Raw genomic sequence first — 18,509 nt, 5'->3', positions numbered from 1 at the left:
GCCTTGTTTTGACACATCCTATTGGTTGATTTCATACCCTCGCGAGATCACCCTAACCAATAAGAGTGTAGTAGCGGCAACTCAAATGATACATTTCAAGCCAAGTAGCCGGTTTTGTTTTTTGTGTCACACTTTTGCCACATTATTGAGCTCTTCCACTTTACAACACACGTTCAATCGGAGGGTAAGTTGTTTTAGATATATTGACTGATGTCATTGTTCATACGAGGCTATAAATCGCAATGTTTGACGCTATTCAAGCAAACTAATAATAGTTTGGCTCGGCATGAGCTTTGATTTGATTTTTAGTCCTGTTTTTGTGCTTTCTACAGCCTTTGCTATTCATTTATGGCACAGTATTATTGTTTGTAGTTGTATGCATTATTGTTGCTCCATGTACAGCAATTTGTTTAGAGCGGTGGTTGTTTTTAAGTACTCTATAAATACAGTTTAGTTGAGTTGAGCAACATCTTCAGTTCCTGCAGAAATTGCTCCAGACAACTACGAGTAACGGCTAAATCGCGATCAAAGGGCTTTCTCATACTAATAATTTCCATCAAGTAATTGTCTTAGTGAATAGAATTACGCCGGTCTCTCTCTTGAACGACAAAAAAATTGAGTGAATAAGATCAGAATTACGCCGGTCTCTCTCTTGAACGACAAAAAATTGAGTGGATAATATAATGTCGGTGGTTATTCTACCATGACCGGTAATTCATGTTATTTTGCCGTGAACGGCTCCGATTGGCCAATTACTCCAGATAAATTTACAGCATTTTCTATTTCATCTTCTAGTCACACAGTAAATGTTGCAGTCATGCTGAAAGTGTACAATACGCTGTCAGTAAAAAGAAAACTATGTTGTTGTTGTTTTAGTTTAAGGTTATACTATTTAATTGTGGATTCGATCTGATGTATTCAGTTTGATATATTGAGTGGAGTTTATGATTTATTGTAATTATTAGAAGGTCCTAATCTTATGTTTTAGGACAAACGAGTGAAATATCTCGAGGTTGCGCTTGCACCATGAGCAACATTGCTGTTTCAAGAAAAACCCCAGCCAACAGAAAAGTAAGTTTCTTTGTCACCTTATTGCGAGTAGCATTTAAAGAGGGCCGATGATGGAAAACTGACATTACATGTAATTGCTTAGTTACATATATATAAATATGTAGACATGATTTATCGATTTCCGAAAATGTTGATGAAAGCAAGCTGTTCATTCACAGTGACAGCCTGTTTAAAGCCACATCAGATGCATTCATGTGAACTGAAAACATATTATCTGGTGAGGACAGACGTACCGTTATCCGAGGACACAAAACAATAAAGGCTGGACCTCCGCTGCAACATCAATATTGTTTCTTCATCCCTAAAAAAAAAGGAAAACACTGTTGTACTGATTGGACGCCTGACAACGAGGCATACAACAATGCTCAGCAGTAGTGCCTCTTGTTTGCTGAAACTCAATTTTTTTCATTTTTCTTTGGGAGAAAAGTGGTGACGAGCAGATAGTGTTTCAAACAACCGGAAATAATTGATCTGGTTGAGAATTTTTACAAAAGATACTTTAATGAAGCATGGCTTTGCCCTGATAATCAAAATGGCAAATGCCTGTATGTGAGTTTTTTATGTCAATAACAGAGGACATGTTCCTGTGAATATGCGTGCTTCACTATACTTGAAGAATGCGGGTTGTTTTATTCTTTCTCTCAGTGTAAACTTAGCCATTTTGGTTATTTGTCACTTGAAATATCCATGTAGATTGATAAAGGCATTAAATTAGAATTGGGAATTTGGATCTGCAGTGCCAAACCAGTCTAAAGCATCTGGTGAAAGGTTGTAATTTTCTTTTTTTTTTTGATTGCTCTAAAAGTTTGTTTTGAATTGTTTCAGGGAAATAAGGAGAATGCTCAGCCTGGTGATGGAGTCAAGTCTTTCATCAGAAGAGATTTTTCAAAATCAACATCAGCTGTCTCTGTCCAATGTAAAAGCAATAGGAAACAGGAGATCCTGGTTAGAAATGGTGTCAGTAAAATCACCTCCAAAATACAAGACACGAAGTCGACATCTGGTGAGGTTCTGAAAGGCAAGTCCACACACAAAGATGGGAATGGTGGTGCTGTCTGTGAGGTCGAACAACCTGCACGGAACCGGGCCATTCTTGCTGAGCAGATAGTGAAAAATGAAAAAGTAGTTACAGATACCACAAGGGCACCGGTTGCAGTGGCTTCATCTAAATTTGCCCCCGGCCTCTACAAAGGTAAAATTGTGGAGTCAAAAATTGGATCACTTTGGAAGTCAAGTGCGACAGCTCGAGGGGCGGGGTCAAAACCAGCACCACCCAAAACGGAGAGCCAAAAGGTTGTGAATTTGACAAAAAGCAGGTCAAAGTCTGTTGCTGATGTCCCTGGACGCAACCTCCAAAAATCTGCCCCAACGACGTCTAAATCGCTGTTGGATGGACGCGCGCAAGCATCCAAACCTGGACCTAGTGGCCGTCTTCCAGGGCCTCGCTCTGCCCGCCCTCCGACCTCCTCTACTGTCCCGGCAACATTAAGACCCACCAGCTCCAGAAACACAACAGCGGCACCCACCAAGCCAAAGGTTGCCATAACTGATAAGAAGGTCAAGAAGCCTCCTGTCACAAGCACCCTCAGCCAGTACAGATGTACGGAAACGACAGAGGAAAGAAGGTGAAAGTCTTCATCTAAAATCCTGATTGTTTGTGCTTAACATTTTGCCGGTGAGGCATGCTCAGTACTTTCTCATCATTGCAGGGCAAAATTAGCTGTGTGGCTGGCTTCCAAGGGCAAGACTCTAAAGAGACCGGCTATGACAAGCACACGCACAGAAACAAAAATATCTGCATCTGTAAATCCTAAAGCCAGTATGAAATCCCAGGCTCATGTTAAGGGACAGCAGGATGATGCAAAGACAGAACCAGAGCCCAGTCTGGGCCAACCAAAACCGGAGCACGCTGCCCAGGAAGCTCCTGAAACTGTGGAGATGCAGCCTCCAGTGAAAATGAACACAAGTTTCGGCCTAGAAAATTTTGATTTGGATTTGCCTGCTGCGCAGGATGGATTTGATGATGTAAGGGAATTCAAATAATACCATTGCACTATGCTTTGTTGCGTTTAACACTTACATTGCTCTTTATTGTATTTTTAGGTTGTTCTGAACCTGTGTGATGTTCTGGAAGCCATGCAGACGCCTTCAAAATATCAGGATGGTGAGTGCAGTTTTATAGAGTGTAAAATGCAGTGTAGCATAAAAGAACAAGATGGTTTATACCAGAACAATGTATACAAGCAGGAAAAAAAAATACTTTTATAATACAAGGTGTCCTCTGGTCCAGTCATACTCAATAACAAGAGGGTGGCACCGGTATTTTGTCAATTTGGTGTCTTATTTTGTAACATCAAAGCCACCTGTACAAAGTATAAGGTGCAATTATTTTTATTTATAAGTGTAATTGCACTTTATATTTTGTACATTCAAACAGCTTGCGCGTGGAATTTATTCGTGTCTGTTGTGATAATTTGACTTGTACTGTATCAGATGAAACAAATGCACTGGAAAATAATTTCAGAAGTGGGAACCCTGTATGTAAGGGTATGAGCACAGATTCAAGTTATGTAGTTGTCATAGGAACAAAATTCAGTCATAAACTGAGGACCCCCGCATAATAACAGATGGTTCAGCAGAATGTTGGGCCTGATTATAATGGCACATAGACAGGGTTTTATTTCTTAACGCCAACTCTGGTCAACACACTGAATCATTGTAAAGTTTTATTGAAACAGTGAGGATCATAATGAAACTATGGAAATATTAAACTCGTTTACTTTAATGGGTGGAGTCAAATGTGTCAGAAAATAACTTCATTTGAAGAGTGCCTTGAAATGCCAAAATGGCTTTTCCTGGCTCAAGTTAAGGTAGTTTTGATACTAGTGTTGGATGATATGGGGGGAAAAAAATATCATGATATTGGCCATTTTATATAATGATATACCGTGATACAACACTATGACTGCTTACCTTTTCTCATTTTATGTTGAAGTGACATTAAACGGACCCCCCCCCAAAAAAGGTTAATGCAGTCAGTAAGTGCTGCTGAATAAAATGATCAAATGTAAACAAAAGCAAAGTAGCCTGCATATTTTTGCACAAATGTGGATATCAATCTAAATGAGGCAGAAAAAAAGTTTCTGGCAGAAGGTGATGAAAAAAAAATGAAAAGATGAGGTTTACTGTAATGTAATTGTGAAAACATTTGTTTTGCAGATCTCAAAAATCCAAGTCAAATCCCAGTACTGTATCGTGAAAACAAATCACATTTGTAAAATATTCATCCAACATAGAATGTGCATTCACTTTCTCGGTTGCTTATCTTCATTATAATACGTTGAATCTTGGAGTCCATTCCTCCTGGTTGACGTACGAGACACCCTAACATTTTGTTTAGTTGAGCTGTGTGATTAGTTTGAATAAAATGTATCTGCAGACCCTTATGAAATTGGCTGCTCTTTTGCTGATCAACGTTGGACACGCGCCGCTTTGACGCAGTTCCAGCAAGACCTCTGTGAAGTGTACTCCGTCACCCAAGCACTTTAATTCCGGTCTTTCACGTTGACATTACGTTAGCTTAGCAAATTAGCATGGCTTCTCCGGCTTTCCCTCTGTTAATTACTCCTCGTAATCCCTTCGTGAGAACGATACTTGTAAGAAGTGTAGTTTATTCGCTGCCATGGAGGCTGTAACTGTTGAGTTAAGAGCGAAATGGCAACGTGTTTAGCAGGCAGTAATAGCCAACCAAAGCTAGTTGCTGAGCTTAGTATCGCGAGATTCTGCTGCGTCTCGTCTCGATCTGCCGACTACCTGGCTGCAGGTGACGTAGGCAGCACAATGAAGCTTTCTGGGACCTCTCTGTTCAATTATCTGGAAAAAAACATCCCCCAAAAAGCTGTGATTGTCAGTTTTGCTTTTCTTTGTGGCTCGAATTAATAATTGCTGTGCTTGCATAGTTTGAAGGTGAACCCAGCATGGCTTGAGCGATTAAAAAAAAAATTGTACAAAGTAAATAATTATGAATAATTATGGGTTTGTTCTTGTTAGTACATTCTTGCCCAACACAACAGTATTTATTTGCAATTACCCACCCCGTTATTTATTTATTTTCTTTGACTCTTAGGCACCGTAGGTGTGTTATGTAAGGTGACGGCGTATTGTGATTCGCTTCCCCGTAGGTTTGCTCAGTCTGCCACCTAGTCGCAGCGGTGCAACATGAGATTGAAAACTGAAAGCTTTTTCCAACCAAATCGAGCTGTACTTGACACGTTAAATGGCTGCAGTATGCAACAGATTACAGAGTAGAAAAAAAGTTCTATCTGTATGAACGAACACTGTGATAATAGGAACGTAAAGCTGGTTTTAGGAGTGACTTCCAGATGATTCCAATGCCAATATTGCTGAAGATGGGCGGTAATAATGGGGTCGGTTGATAACATTGGTTAACCAAGTTATACTAATTTTTTTTAATCAGCGATGCAAGTAAACTTTTCGAGATGAATTATTCGCGCTGATTCTGAATCTGCCCTAATGGTTTTCTTCATTTCATTAGGCTTTTATAATTGATACATTTATGAATTCAGGGCACGTTGTCGCAAAAAAAAAAAAAACGTCATAGTTGTAAAATCCATTTTGACAAAGCTTTTATAGGTCAAACTTATGTACAAAAATATTTCAAAAACCTAATGTGCTACGGCAAAAGTAAAAACATTTTAGAAGTCTTCGTCAAAAAATACATTTTGGGTCCACTGAGCCACATTTGATTTAAATTTGCTGAACGGTGTAATCCGTCCATCCCTTGTGTGCGCCGCTTTCCAATTCTCACAAGTAAAATTTCTGGATCTGAAGAGATCTTGGGTACAAAGTCTAATTTTGTGATGATTTGCATAACTTGATGCCAATGTCTTCCCAGAACTACCACAGAGCACAGACATGTGCAACATTGCTGAAGAGGAGGAAGGAGCTACGGAGGATGGATGTGTCAAGGACGTGTCTAAGAATGTAGATGCCAAGGAGATGTTGACAGATGAGAGTAAAAAGAAAGTTCTGATGGATGAAGAAGTTCAATGTGATGATTCTGACATGGACAGCGTACCACAGATGGGTCATGCCTACGTTGTAAAATACAGTATCAAAACAACACCATATTTGCAAAGGTATCTCAATCATAGAATTAACATCCTATTGTAATGTGAAAGGGGAACTCAACCCGAGATGTCAAAACTTTTATGACCTTCATATGTTGCAGCGTGAAGAAAACAATCGAAGGCGAGGTCCAGACAAGCACCTCGAGGCGGAAAAGCAACATCAAAGATCTGAAGTTTCTGACGCCCGTGCGCCGCTCCCGTCGCATCGAGCGCAAATCTTCATATCTGCCGTCGTCCGTGCTCGATCATGACCCGTGTGTGTCATCGCTGGCCGAGCTGGTAAAACTGGATGACAGTCTCAATGCTTATGTCTACAGAAAAAATTCTGCTCTTACGGATGACCTGCCAGACCAGGTCAAACTGTAATGATGCACATGGTATGTCTGTACTGAATACACTATATTACATTGTTGGTTTAAAAAAAAGTGTATATATTTTCGGACTGAAACTAAACAATGTGACCATATTTTTGTCTACTAATTTTAATATATCCAGTGATCTTATTATTTTTTGGTTTTGATGAAATTTTAACATTTGCCTTTCCACTTTTAAGTTCTGAATGTACTGACTTTTACTTATATTTTCACAACTATAGTAGCTCACTACAATAAAGGCAACTTTGTCTGACCTTTTAACAAAAGTTTCATTATTTTATTTATTTTTATATGAATACCACTTGTCCATTTGAAAATATGGGGGGAAAGGAACCTGCTCAAGAGAACGAACACAAAAACTAAAATGGTCAATAATATAAATGTGAAACTGACAGAATCAAAACAAAAACATTCAATTCAACCATTTATTTTTAAAAATGCTACCATGAATGTAATATTTCTTTACTCAAACCGTTTCTGTAACTGTCACACACCTGTGGATTTTTTTTTTTTTTTGCAAAATTATGGTTGTCTTGAATATGTGCACAATGGAATGGAATCTCATGACTGGCATTTTGCATCGAAATATGCTGCCTAGTGCACAATAGCTTGGGCTCAGCCGCAGATCATGCTCAGGGTCACTTGCTACATTAACCCAGAAAATTATAGTCAGTGTTTTTAAAAAGATTGTCAAGTTGATTTTTTTTTCTCTCAACCATTTTTCCTAGAGTAGGTATAAAAAGTACACACTCAAATGTCAGGTTTGTTTTAAAAAAAAAAAAAAAAAAAAGCTAATCCTGACTGAACTTATATATATATATATACAACACACACACACACACACACACACACACATACTTTTTAACACGAGTGATTTGTTTATAGTAACACAATGAAGCCTATGCAGAAAAAAAAACACTACCTCCAGTTAAGCATGACGGAACATCTAATATGTTGTACGATTCCACAAATTGCTCTATAAGAAACATATGGAGGCAGTCATCTTTGTTAACAGAGTGAACAATTTCTAGTTTGGCACATTTAATGTCTCTTGTCACGAAAGTGAGAAATACAGAAGATGCCAGAAGTGGCCAGAAAAAGCAGTACTGTAGTCAATACGGCGATTGGCAAAAGAATGTGGCTACTTTTTATGCTGGTGCAAAGTACCAGTTCATCAGTAATCATTCTTACTGTTGCGATTCATCCAGTCACCTCTCTTTTTAAATTGCCATCAGTATCACCATTTTCGATTTGGGATCACAAATTGCCTTTGACAACTGAAGAGATATTGCTGTGATAAGAGTCAGAAAAAAAGCTCGTCCCGCTGACACAGAAAAAAAATTAAAGCACACCAATTTTCCCCACGTTGAAACCTGCTTTATTCGACCACATTGTACAAAATGAAAAAGGTCTCTTCTGTCTTTTGGCCAGTTTGTCAAATTAGACTTTCCATGATCAGAATAGGTAATAGGAAAACCTCCTCCTTTGGATTCCTTCTCAGACATTTTATTATAACAATTAAAAAAAAAAAATGATTCTCACATACACACCCACACAAATCTCTTTGCAATTTTCTTCCCCAAAACAAACCGTATAAAAAAAGTATTGTTGAACAGCTCATCTGTTGACCACAGGGGAAGGTGTTCAGTGCTGTGCGCAAACAGGGTGTTTCATTGTCTTCAGGAGGGATTATGTTCTTGAAAGACCCCGGTTGTCCAGATCTTTAACCTACAAGTTAGAATAAATAATAAAGTGAAAATAAATCATGGAAAAGACCCTTGTTGGAGACTAAAACAATAGGCAAAACATACAAACATAAAACATTTTTAATGGATTTAAAAAAAAAAAAAATGGTGTTCGTATTTCAAATGAAAACACGGGTGGTACGGATATGCTAACGTTGATGGTCACCCCAACACCCAGATGTGCTCACCACCATACCATTCTGCCGTAATTTACAAATATCGTATTTATTATGTTATAAAATAGGATTCTTTGACACGACCTTTTAAAACCAGGATTTTCACCGCCTCTAAACGTTTACACAGTTCTGACATGTCTTTTGTTACGGCCTTATTGGGTGCTCTATGAAAAGAAGGTGACGTTTAAATCAAGTTTAACCTCAATGTGTCAACTAAGTGCCGTTGACAGATGCCTTTGCGCAAAAAAAAAAAAAAAAAAGAACCCAGTGAGGAGAGCCCTACCTTGTATATCCTCACAAGCCAGTGCTCTGTCGTGTAGGCCTCTTCCAACACATCCAGTTCAAAGTCTTTGTTGCCAATTTCAGCATTCCTCACTCTGTCATAACCTGGTGGGCGCTCTGCAATGATTATCATTACACTTCAATGCACACAATTGAGCATTTTTGCATTAAAAAACAACACATACAAAACAGACATGCAGCTCATACTTACACATACTCAATCGAATTTGGGGTCATGTCCCGTGAATGTCGCGCAAGTTTCAGACACTGATAAACTGAGACCACTTGACTCATCAAAGTTACTCACTGGCCTCGGTGTAGACCTGGCCGAAGCGGTAATAGCACATCTTATACATAAGGCAGTTGAGCAGCACGGGCGAGCCTTCGCGGTCCACGCGGAACTCCCCCGTGGGCGTGTAGTAATCGTGCTCCTTGATGTGCTTCCCTGTGTCAGTGCTGCCGCCAATACGGACCATCCACAGAAACTTGTTGATATCTGTGTGAACACAATTGCAGATCACAGATGAAATACTTCTTGGTACTTTGTGTTTCTAGGACGAGCAATTAATGACAAATCCAAAAATTTCTTGCACAGGGGACCTAGCAAATCAACTGTGCAGGATTCGCAAATTCACCTATTTTCTATTTTTCTTATTCTTTTTTAAGCCTATCTTGCATAACACACAGAAAAACTCACCTGTTCATGATTTTATGGACGGCGAGGGGAGGAAAAAAACATCTAAACACTGTTTGCTTTGTTCCGTGGCAAAATAATGTCAACAGTATGAAAGGTATTTTACTCGAGCTTCTATTTCATTCAGACAACGAACCGTTGCCGTTTGTCGTAACCACACAATCAAAAGACATCAACGTAGATGTCCGCCCAACCAAACTTCCACAAATCTAACAGCAGCCATGTTCAGACTTGTGATTGACAGTCAGCAGCAGATAATAAATAAGATGGCGGCGCCCGTGTCTGCTGTGGCACATGACAGTGTCACTCAACTAGGACTAAAAATGGCATCAAAACTAGTGGAAGCCATCACAACAGGTCAGTGGAAAAAGCACTTTCCATTGAGAAACATGAGTGAAAATACTTCCTGTATTTAGGTAAGCATCAATTTTGCATGTTTGAATTCGCCCTAGTTGTAACATACCATCCGAGGAATAACCAGTAAGCCCTCCAAAGATGACCAGGACGTAACTGACATCCAGCTCCCTCATAATCTCATAGGCTCTCTCCTCCGTGGACGCCATAGCCTAAAGTAGACGAAGCCCGTCAGAGAGATTTGTCATGAGCATGGCGCCTCTTTCTGGTTGCTGTACTCACTTGGCCAACTCTCGAGATGTGCGTGTTGTTCCACGTGTTATTGTCCACTAGAATGGTTCGATTTGCCATGGCAGTGATCTGGTAGCCATAATCCCACCATGACATGACTTTGGCATCCTGAAATGAAATCATGCAATTTAGCATAACGCAAGGGAGTTCAGAATGCATTGATCTATTGTCTCTGGAGCCCTACCCAATATTTTGGGATATTACAAACCTCCGGGGTGTTGTGGCGAAGCCAGTAGTAGGCCTCTCTGAAGTCATCGAAAATGATGCGGCTGCCATCCCCTCCACGAGCAGACAAGACAATTGAGGGGGAGGAGTAGGCTTCGCTTGTCACCCAGGTTGAGTGGAAGGTGTATGTGATTAGGAAGAAGGCCATGACCAGAATCATCCCAGAGGCAACCTACAAAAGATAACACCACCGATATCTAGCATTTTACGTGTGCATAACCAATTGTGTCAATTCATCCATTCAATGGATCAGATGACATTTTTAGAGTCACCCTGGACTGGTAAGCAGCCAAAAAAAGTCACTGGGATAACAAGTTAAGACAATCATCGTCTTTCTCGAGTCGATTGACCGAACAATATATCCAGGGACTGTGGAGGAGATTCGGCGGAGAAGTCGTCCCAGGCCTGAGCCTAAACTTGCTGCAGGAAAACCAATGGACCACCATGCTGCCAATTTCTCAATTTGGCCAACTAATCTTACAGAATTGTGGTCACCAATGGCAACTTGGCCGTGTGGGTCCAGTTCCAACTCAGTGATAGCATTAATGCGAGTAGTTGTCTCTAGATTTGCCCTGTGATTAGTTCATGTTTTTTTTAAGTGAGTAATGTGTTCTAATTTTGCTGTTGTTGGAATCCACCATAACATGACCAAGTACCACAATCAATCAATGTTAATGACTTGTTAAGCCTTAAATAGGAAAAGTGTTAGAGGAATCTATGGGCGAAATTGTATCATGTTTAAAGTCTCGTTTGATCTGGGCACGTCAAAGCATCTGGGTGCGTTATCAGCACCCCCAAATTCCTTTTCAGAAGGTGCCGGCCATTTGGGCTGGGGGCTGTTGCAGCCCACACCACAATCAACACATCAAAGCGGGTGGGCAATCAGAGGAGATCAGATCCGGTCACAAAGGGGGAGCGAGTAATTTGGGAACAGCGGTCGAACAACAAAAGACGTTTTGAGAACACCCGTCGCGCCCAGGCGACATTTGTCATCCGCAAAGTCCGCGATATGTTGATACAGTGTAGACCAGACCGAAAGGCGCCAACGTGCCGGTGGTTCAAAGCTCATACCCAGGTAACCAATCACTACCGAGGGGCCGGACCAGGGGTACGGTATGCAAATATCGGGGGCAATGATTTTCTTGTATTTGCATATGTCACAAATAAATGTCCGAACTCGAGGAGGGGGGGCTCTGAGCGTGATCACGGAGCAACTAAACCGTCGTTCGCTCTCAGAGATCCGCTTCCGTCGATATTGAAGACAATTTTCCTGTGTGCCGAGTCGTTTCTTTAACCTTGTCCGAGAAAATCTCTGACAAAAAGAAAAAAAACCTCCAAAAAAGATTCAAGTCAATAAACCGGTAAAAAAAGAATCCATTAAAAAAATATGAGCTTCAGGACAAAATCATGTTGTATACACTCTCCGCTGAATTTTACTGCGACAATGCTTTAACCACACTACAAAGTCAAATCACCTACTTCGTTTTTGATGGGGTAAGTGGAGTCCTGCTGTTTCTTGCTCTTCTTATCCGGCCTGCTGACATCCAGATTCTTCATGTAGGTTGTGAGCACCTGGGACACGCCGATGCCGGACAGGATGCACATGACAGGGGCCAACACCAACATCAGACGAACCTGGCAGCAGAAGGAGACATGGATGACTTTCACACAGGAAGCACGAGCAGGTAAAGTCATTGAGATGAGCTCATCCGGGATTTACCATGACAGCTGAGAAGTACATGCTGGTCACACCATACATGATGATGAAAATCCGGGCATCCGACAAGTTGTTGAAACAGTAGTAAAGACCAACTGTGGCGAAAGGAGGTGATATATCAGGAAAATAAACATTTGCTCTGTGCATTCAATAGAAACTGTTTTTTTTTTTTTTTTTTTTTTACATCTCTGTGACATCAGAATAACTTCGATGTTGCTGTTGGCTGTAAACACCCCCAAAAAGCCCACATATAACTCGCTGTCTCCTCTGTAGCAGCAAAGAGAAGGCTGTTCAGCATACAGCTGGACATTCCACTAACACACACAGTTTTGCCAATCACAATTTTCACAGCGGCCGCCTCGACTTATAATTAACGTGACAAAAAAGTTTGACAGGATGTAAACCATATGTAGAGTATTCAGTATACTGGAGCACGCGCGAGCGCACGCTCACACACTTTCCAATCAGCTGCCTACATTTCTAAACATGGAAAAAAAGTTTTCCTAGACTGTGAAACAACAACAACAACAAAATTTGAATCATTTTTATATTGTACTCTACAGTATTCATTTTAAACCATACACCGTCTGGAACAGATTCATTGGATTTCCATTCATTTATATAGGAAATGTTACCTCGATTTATAAATGTTTCAAGTTACAAACGGAATGAATTAAGTTCGTAACTTGAGGAACCACTGTACCGGGATTCCACCCGATGCAAGCGATATTTGAATGCTTCGCTTTGATTGCAATTGCCAGTGAAGTATTAATTTACAAAATGTTCAGCAGTGTGGGTGTGGTTTGTAGAGGTGAAAAACTGCACCAGAATGAGAGTTTTTCATATTACGAGCAACTCTCTCATTTACAAGGGAGTACTCAGGTTACGACAGTCCCAACATCTTCCAAGTTTACAAAAAAAAACAGAAAAAAAGTGTACAGCGAGTTCACAGAGCAGTTTAACAATATGTCGTCACAGGGCACAATCAAGCATGTACAGTTTGTACTGCACTTCATGACTTGCCATTTGCAGGGATGAAAGTGGACTTTCATGAAACAGAGATGAAAGTGGACTTTCCTGAAAATTCCAGAAAAAATAAAAAATATATACTGTGTGTGTGTGTCAATCATTGCTTCGGGTTCAGGTCGGGCCGGGCTTCTCTCTCGCTGGCTTTTTATTTATTTTTTTTTTCCGAGGCCGTTAATAGTTTTGGCCACGAGAGACCATGGTTCGCAAAAAAACAGAAATCGCCTCATCACAACACGTACTGTACTAAACTCTTGCAGTGACAATTTAAAGAGCTGTCTCTGTCTATTATCCAGCCGTCATTGTTTTTCTTTGCCTCTCTGCTTCTCTCTCTCTCAGTGTCGCGCTAGATTCTTCAGGACGTACTGCTGCTGTGGTTAATGGCCCAATTTTCAAACCGTCAAAATACGGACGGCCTTAAATTTTTCCTACAACCCTTAAACAAAAAATTCCGTCAATGATGGAAAATTGTCGGTTCATGTACCCTCTGCAGAAACAGAAATACATGTTTAAAAGATGTAAATATTTATACAGACTTGTTTAACTTAGATTTCGTGACAAAAGACAGGCTTTAATTTGTTATCACAAATCACCCCTCCTCCTCCCGAGTCATCACAAATAAAATAGGAAATGTCGGGTTTGATTTCGGGCTTGGGCCTGCAAATCAAGTTAAGTGATCGGGCTCATGCACCCTTTGTGGCTTCCGTTCTCGCCGAAATTTCGAAATCTCCGAGATATGGCGAGGCCATGAGAATGCGAGGAGAGGGTATTACTGTTGTGGCGACGCCACTCAAGCGAAGCGCGCCTCAGCAGTCGGTAGTCCGCTGCTCTCTGCTGTGCATGCGTCAGCACGAACATGTACGCAAGCGCGTTTTTTGATTTCAACCAATCAACGCTGACGCAACCGACGTCACACACAACCACAGCTAAGCAAAGCTAACCGAGACGACACTCGAAGTCGGACGGACACGTTTTTCTGCCAATCTGTGTTTCCCTTTTTGTCCAAATATATTTTTTATGACAACAACTGTCTTGTCCACGGCGTCTTTTATTCGTTCCACTGGGGTTTAGCAAGTGTGTTTATAAAGAGACGAAAATCTCTTTACTGTTACTAGTGTTAGTGCCTCAACATGGCTACGCTCGTGAAAGCAAAACAACGAACTCAAACACGTGTTCGTTCAATGTTGTCAACTAATATCCGGATTAATTTTAGGCAATTTTTCCTCAACTCTCCGGAGAAATTTTCATTAAAATTTGAAAATCCGGAATTCCGGGAAAATCCGAAGGACTTTCATCTCTGCATTTGCTCGTTTCAGTTATTTTCACACAGAAACAGTAATTATGACTTTCTTACTGCGTTAGTGTAGGTTATGTACGACAGCAGATTTCAATTCAGGTATAAGTTTGGGGGCCATATGAACAGAACTCCATTGTAAATCCCTCGGTTTACCCAGTGTAATTTAGAGAGTAGTGAGCGAACACTTACCTGGGAACATAAACACCAGCAGCTGGAGATCAAAATAGTAGGAGGACCATGTTGTAGGCTGGTGCTCAGAGACCGAGGCAATAATGGGGATGTTGTTTTTGGCATAGGAGGGGTCCAGCAGAGAGTAGAAACGACCAGTCCATGGCGATATCTTTCCTGGGGTCAGGACAATACGGTACAGGACATTTACTGCACCGATTCAAGTCTCCTCAACTGCTTCATCTCAACCCACAACTGTTTTTGGGCTTACCTGTGAGCATGAGAACAGCACCCACGGACAGCAGGAGGAATCCCACCAGGGAGATGACGCTCTTAAAGAGCACCTCAAACTGCTGAGCGTTGAGTTTGCTGCGTAGATAGTCCACAAAGGCATGAATCTGGCACAAGCCAAACACACCAAAGGCAGCCATGTGCTCTGAGGACTGCACTGGCTAGCATTGGGGAGAGGACAGAAAGATCACATTTGACGAGGCCCTTCAAAACGGTACTAGTACAACTAGCAACGTTAGCTTGGATTACATTCGCTGCTAAGATAAACAGCTCAAAACCGTTCTGATAGGGTTCTTAGATTGGATCTCACTGGGCTGTGCAGTGAAACTAAAAACAACCCTACCTGGAAACCAACAAAGGAGATCTGCATGGACAGGATAGTGCCAAGGCAATAGACTGTGCAGTATGCTACATAGATGCGGTGAGAGAACCGTCCAGTGAGCATCAGAACCAGGACGTGGAGTGGGATAAGATTGATCAGGAACACGTAGCCACCCCAGGAAGATACCTACACACATAGACGATGGATGAGACAAGAGAGCTAAAGGAATTGCAAGTATGCATGTAAACATTGTATCAGGACAACAAATATCAGAGATTAATCAATCTGGTTTTCCTCTACTGTATATGCACTGTAAATATGTTACAGATGTGCAAGTGCTACAGATTTCCACAAATTCTTTGGGAGCTGGACATCAGGACAACTCTGAAAATGTAAACAAAATTGTGAGAGATGACAGTTAAGGTTTTCTTCCACCCTTTTAAAAATAGACACAAAATGTAATTATTACTTAGCCTGTCTCGATATACAGCCATTATATCAAGGGGGTGCCAGAAGACTTCAGGTTAGGTGACGTAACTTAAGGGGGGGGGGGGGCTGCTAAGTAAATTTTAGCTTTATTAAAGGCTAAATTGAGATCTCTAGTTCCGATGATGGGCAAGAAGACGAGCAGAAAGCAGGCTCCAGTCCAGCAGTTTTTTCAAAGAAATGCTGATATTAAAAGAATGGATGTGCCATATGTTGTACAAAACCAGTTGATATTCTACAAAAAGACCTTACAATTAAACCGTTGTGAAAATGTATTTGCTCACCATATAGAAGTAGGCCAGAGCACATATCGAGGACCAGTATACAGATCCTGTTTTTACAGCCTTGATCCACATGTAGTAAGTCAACAACATGCAGAATATGGCAATACCTATGTAGGGCAGACAGGATGAAAAATATTTTGTTTGGGTCTTCTCACATGTCAAATAGAGGCATGCGTGTTATGCTGCACCTTCATTGTCATAGGAGCCCGCAACAGAACGGGAGATGTAACCAGGTACCACAGCAATCATGGCTGCAGCCAACAGCCCAGCACCAGCATCCTAAACAGAAAAGTGAGCGACAATAAATTATAAGCACTATAAAGTAAAATCAAACATGATATACTCCACGGTTCAAAAACATGATCTAACCTCATTCATCCATGTTTTTTTTTTCAGTAGCACTATTTAGGACAATGAGGGAGTTGGAGCCTGCCCCAGGTGACCCAAATAATAATAATAATTAAAAAACACCTTATGATTCATTAGAAATTACCTTCAATTCCTTTGTGAAGTGATAGGTGACAATAGCTGTGAAGGAGGAGAACAAGGGAGCCAAAAAAACGCAAACATTGCGGATATCAATGGTGATGTGGAAAAAATGTAAGACGTGGTACAAGGCAGCTGAGGTGATCATCAGGCCTGGTGGAGGAGAAAATACATGCGTTAGCATGGTCGCTTTTTTTTTTTTTTTTTTTTTAAAGCTGTTCAAGTAAATATTGTCAGGCATCTTGCAATTAAGCATTATTGCTCATTCCTACCAGGATAAATGGTGCCACCGATGATCCTCCCAAGTGGATACCATGCTCTGTCATCAAACCAATTATGAAAGTTATAAAATCCTTCTTCTGCCAGGAAGCGGGTGGTGCGGTAGTTGAAATACCTGAAGGTGATTCACAAGTATAATTTAACAAGTACAGGTGGAAGGATTTTTTGGTAAATCAAACGCAGCACAACTCTGAGTAAGCAAGCACTTACGGATCAAACTCATGGATGACACTTTCAAACCTCAAGACGGAAAACAGTCTGGTGGAGAACGCTGAAGAGAAAGAATAATTATTAAGGAATAATGCAGTTGTTTACATGTTAATTGTACGTAGTGAAGACACTCACAGAGAACAGCAGCCATAGAAAGGATGAGCAGCTTCAGTAACGTGTCCTGCTTCTCGTAGGACAAACGCAGGAAGCCCAATTTTGTCATTGTGGCGAGGTTGAAGACAGCTCACCTCACTAACTGATGAGCAGAAGACAAACAATGGATAGATTCGAATTAATTTCAAATGTGGAAAACAATTCCCATTCTTTCAGCTGTTGGGAGTCCAACCAGATAAGGCCACGCACTATATTAGGTGGCGTCAGAAAACTAGGAAGCGCCTCCTCTTCTTGGTAAGTTCTGCAGACATTTGTGGTTGTGCCATTTAAATATGCACACTCGCGTACATTTAAAAGACAAAGAAAATAAATAAAACGCAACCTTTGACGTAGGTCGATTATTCTATGAATGGCTATTTTACAGCCGACACCATCCCCAAAAGAGCCGTTATGGCTGACAGTTTTAAGAAATTCGTCCACAATCACGTAGAAAGTAAGTCAGCTAAATAAAGTGACTGAAAATGCAACAAATCGAAACACGAAAAAAGTCCCTGCAATAATTAGGCGTGCTTGATGATCTGGTGATTTTACCTTCCAATAGTCTGAATAGCTAACATGGCTAAGCTACTCGTTTATTTTATGTACAGTCCAGCCCAACAACTCTTCCAAGTAATGTTAACCGAAGATGACTAGCAAAACGGCACAATGGTCTCACTAAATACGTGCTATTTCTCGAAGAAAATATATTCCATTACTTATGTTCATTGAGCAGCACTTACCAGCTTCGCTCCTGTGAACTCATGAGTTGAAGACAACCAAACATATTCCCGCCTCATTCACCCGATAGTACATAGTGATTGGTTGAGCGTCAGTCAACCGTGATCATCTATGGTTCTGATTGGTTGCTTAGCTGTTGCTCAAATTTGGTGACCTGACTCGCCGCTTTAGTGTAGTGACGTGTCCTTACTTAAGGAACGTTTTTGTCTCCTCCTACTGATTAAAACACAAAGTGCTTCTGAAAAAAAATACGCCCCAAAGCCCCCCAAAAATATACAGGACAATATTTGAACATACTGTATACTAAAAATATATTAAACTAAACTGCACGCTCATAATAAATTCTTTTAAAATAAACTAACCAAGTTAAGCCATTAAACTACAGTAGTCTAAAACTCATGGCCCGGGGCGCATTTGCAGCCCGCAGGATGAGATTTAAATTTAATGTTAGAGCGGCCCCCACGGTTTTTGTTGTGTCGTTGTCCTGGGTGAGCCTGTTCCGTCTCCCAGTACAGAGGTCAAGGCTTCAATTCCGGGTTTGGACCTTCGTGTATGGAGTTTGGATGCTCCCCCCATGCCTTTGTGGGTTTTCCCGGGTACTCCGGTTTCCACCCACAGTCCAAAAACATGCATGGCAGGTTAAGTGGACACTCCATATTGTCCGAAATTGTGATTGTTGAGTGTGAATGC

General features: G+C 40.9%; 2 protein-coding genes across 5 annotated transcripts; one reads left to right on the top strand and one right to left on the bottom strand.

The window, feature by feature from the left end:
* The first annotated feature begins 74 nt into the window (after positions 1-74).
* On the top strand, positions 75-6,861 carry LOC109531143 (cytoskeleton-associated protein 2). Of its 2 annotated transcripts, none has more exons than XM_019895254.1 (7): positions 75-184; positions 989-1,071; positions 1,897-2,696; positions 2,781-3,096; positions 3,175-3,235; positions 5,987-6,230; positions 6,323-6,861. In XM_019895254.1, exons 2-7 carry the CDS (start codon positions 1,027-1,029, stop codon positions 6,585-6,587), a joined length of 1,731 nt encoding a protein of 576 aa, XP_019750813.1. In that variant the 5' UTR covers positions 75-184; positions 989-1,026; the 3' UTR covers positions 6,588-6,861. The 2 variants fall into 2 exon arrangements, with proteins under 2 accessions (XP_019750813.1, XP_019750814.1); XM_019895255.1 differs by having other exon boundaries at positions 76-186; positions 973-1,071.
* A 738-nt stretch (positions 6,862-7,599) lies between these two features.
* Positions 7,600-17,921, bottom strand: stt3a (STT3 oligosaccharyltransferase complex catalytic subunit A). 3 transcript variants are annotated; one of them, XM_019895253.1, is made up of 19 exons: positions 17,822-17,881; positions 17,292-17,343; positions 17,064-17,184; positions 16,929-16,989; positions 16,712-16,833; positions 16,447-16,592; positions 16,142-16,232; positions 15,954-16,060; positions 15,205-15,369; positions 14,842-15,022; positions 14,592-14,747; positions 12,083-12,174; positions 11,842-11,997; positions 10,346-10,534; positions 10,129-10,245; positions 9,956-10,058; positions 9,106-9,294; positions 8,800-8,915; positions 7,600-8,323 (listed from the first exon to the last, which is right to left on the bottom strand). In XM_019895253.1, the coding sequence occupies exons 3-19, from the start codon at positions 17,149-17,151 to the stop codon at positions 8,285-8,287; spliced, it is 2,118 nt and encodes a 705-aa protein (XP_019750812.1). In that variant the 5' UTR covers positions 17,152-17,184; positions 17,292-17,343; positions 17,822-17,881; the 3' UTR covers positions 7,600-8,284. The 3 variants fall into 3 exon arrangements, with proteins under 3 accessions (XP_019750812.1, XP_019750810.1, XP_019750811.1); XM_019895251.1 differs by having other exon boundaries at positions 17,257-17,343; positions 17,822-17,879; XM_019895252.1 differs by lacking the exon at positions 17,292-17,343 and having other exon boundaries at positions 17,822-17,921.
* Between the last annotated feature and the right edge of the window lie 588 nt (positions 17,922-18,509).

Source organism: Hippocampus comes, unplaced genomic scaffold, assembly GCF_001891065.2.
Source record: "Hippocampus comes isolate QL1 unplaced genomic scaffold, H_comes_QL1_v1.1 scaffold177, whole genome shotgun sequence".
NCBI lineage: Eukaryota > Metazoa > Chordata > Actinopteri > Syngnathiformes > Syngnathidae > Hippocampus > Hippocampus comes.
The sequence above is the reverse complement of the archived record's forward strand: the minus strand, read 5'-3'. Positions and strand labels throughout refer to the sequence as shown.